The sequence below is a fragment of the Papaver somniferum genome, unplaced genomic scaffold (genome assembly GCF_003573695.1).
Source record: "Papaver somniferum cultivar HN1 unplaced genomic scaffold, ASM357369v1 unplaced-scaffold_21, whole genome shotgun sequence".
Lineage (NCBI taxonomy): Eukaryota > Viridiplantae > Streptophyta > Magnoliopsida > Ranunculales > Papaveraceae > Papaver > Papaver somniferum.
The window spans coordinates 1,782,369-1,784,635 of record NW_020631041.1 but is presented as its reverse complement, the minus strand read 5'-3'; the positions used below and the strand labels follow the sequence as shown (position 1 = coordinate 1,784,635).

Below are 2,267 nucleotides of genomic sequence, written 5' to 3'. Positions count from 1 at the left end.
CATCGACCAAAGTTTGAGATATAGATCAATATATACATATAATCTCAGAAATTTGTATTTTCTTCATCATCATGGCTAGAACAAATCTGATTTTCAGCTTCGCCTTTGCTGGTTTTATTATGTTGTCTATCTCACGTAAGTTGTCGAACATTTTTCACTGATTATATTTTTACCTCTTTTTCTCGTTAATTCTTTCAATTCTCTGCGTTTTAATTACTGGTTGAACAATAATTCACAGATATGGCGCTAGGGGTTTCCCAGCTTACTCAAGTGGTACCAAAAGCCGAACCGCTTGTCTTGAAAGCCCCAGGTGCAACCTTGGAAAAGAATGGTAAAGATCAATCAGACTTACAAAATGGTAAGTTTAACAGGGGTGGAACTGAAGGACTTACTGCAGCGAATGGGTTAGCCCGTGCGAATGATGGTGGGGTTCTAGTTGCGGACTTGAATAAAGGAAAGGTTACCCATGGTCCAGAATATGAACATGTAAAAATCGCAGATGGAGCGGTGTCTGATGATCGAATTTCCCAGGTGGACACAAATAATGGTCAGGTAACCACTAGTGAAAAAGCTAAGGTGAATTTCCCAGGTGTGGCAAATGTAAATACAGGTACGTCGATTGGGGTGAATATAAAGAATGAAAAGGTATATAAGGATAATGTGCCTGCAGAGAAGAGTAATGGAAACTACAAGTAGGATGCTGCAACAGAGGCTAGCTAGAGTTTGTCAATTTTGATTTTCATGCACTCACTTGATTTCTTTTCCTAAGAATTTGTTTGATTTCACCAATGATGTGTCATGTTGTTGTGGTTGGCGCATTTTGCAATTGCATGTTCTTGATTTATTAAAGGTAAAGTATTCGCTTATTCGGTGCAGGACCATCACTTACCTACCACCCACGTCTAACTCGGTCTACCATTTTTTTTGACTATCATGGAAACTCAATCCTATTAAACCACTCATCCCACTCGTCATTTTTTTCCTGTTAAAGAATAACAAAACGTAGAAGAATAATATTGTCGTTAAAATCCCAACTAGCCTTGATATTCTTAAAAACATAAAAACTGAAAATGACTCGGTTAGGTAAGGGTTCACGTTTGGAAAATCTTCAAACTGTTCTGGAGTTAAAAAAACGCATGAAGAAGATGAAGTTTACATATTCTGTGGAAACCCATGTAACAACTAACATGTTAACATATACTCATACCTCCACTTACATAATGTGTGCATATACGCATATCGGTGTACATGCATGTAATTTATGGTAGTTGACAAATTTTTAATCAAAATTTCAAATTTGAGACAAATCAGGGGAACAATGAACTCTCTCATAAATATTAAACATAATGATGTAAATTACACATTCATTTTAGCCTAGTATCTTTATTCCAGAGACAATACTATTTTGAAAACCAGGGACAATCCTCTAATTATTGTAATTTTTTTTTTTTTTTTTTTTTTAACCTGAAACGTTCAGATGATAAAACGACTAGGAATGAGCTTAAAGGTTTATACATAGACAAACCAGAGTTTGTTCCAGATTTCTGTATGAACCTTAAACGGAGCTCCTTCTGCACATAGCCAATCAGTTGTGGCCATCTGCTTCTTTGCTTTCTGTCAATTAGACATGTGAGGCCAGATAGTCGAACTATGTCCGATCAACCCATTAGCAAAATAAAAAAAAATGCTTACCCTCACCATGATAGGATTAAAAGCTGCACATTTCCTGGAACCTGTGTGCTAGAATATTTCCCAATAATGACCGAAACTTCATGTAACCTAACAAACAGACTAGATGTTATTGTTATCCAACTAAATTACACACAATCTATATATTAAGTTAAAAATAGAATTTGGTAAAAGAGCGTAAATGCTTTTGTTAATTTTAAAAATAAAGAAAATGATTGAAAATCAAGAATATCAAACACAGTTTGGCTAAGTTAGCCTATGCAAGTGGTGATTGAGATTTACTCTCCCAATACATAAATCTATGGCTATAATTTCATCCATTGGACTATCATTTAATGATCCATTAAGGAAAATTTAATATAATAAATGATTAACATAATAAATGTCTAACTAATCAGCGTTTCAAACTATTGCTAATAATAAATACTCTCTTCGTTTCTGGAAAAGAAATACTTTCACTTTTTCATTTTAGCCTAAAAATAGGCCAAATTGAAAAAGTGAAAGTATCTCTTTTCCAGAAACGGAGATAGTAATTTATTAATTCCTCAAAATAATGTTTTTTACAAATTGCTTATAAT

The 2,267-nt window shown here is 34.1% G+C and overlaps 1 protein-coding gene across 1 annotated transcript; it reads left to right on the top strand.

Moving 5' to 3' along the window:
* LOC113339970 lies at window positions 1-866 on the top strand. The gene is made up of 2 exons (XM_026585186.1): window positions 1-135; window positions 239-866. Exons 1-2 carry the CDS (start codon window positions 72-74, stop codon window positions 694-696), a joined length of 522 nt encoding a protein of 173 aa, XP_026440971.1. The 5' UTR covers window positions 1-71; the 3' UTR covers window positions 697-866.
* Window positions 867-2,267: the final 1,401 nt, after the last annotated feature.

Excerpts from the sequence above, each read along its gene's own strand:
- LOC113339970 (XM_026585186.1), top strand. The coding sequence starts at position 72 with ATGGCTAGAACAAATCTGATTTTCAGCTTCGCCTTTGCTGGTTTTATT. Across the intron at positions 136-238 it reads TATTATGTTGTCTATCTCAC|ATATGGCGCTAGGGGTTTCC; the intron begins GTAAGTTGTCGA and ends AATAATTCACAG.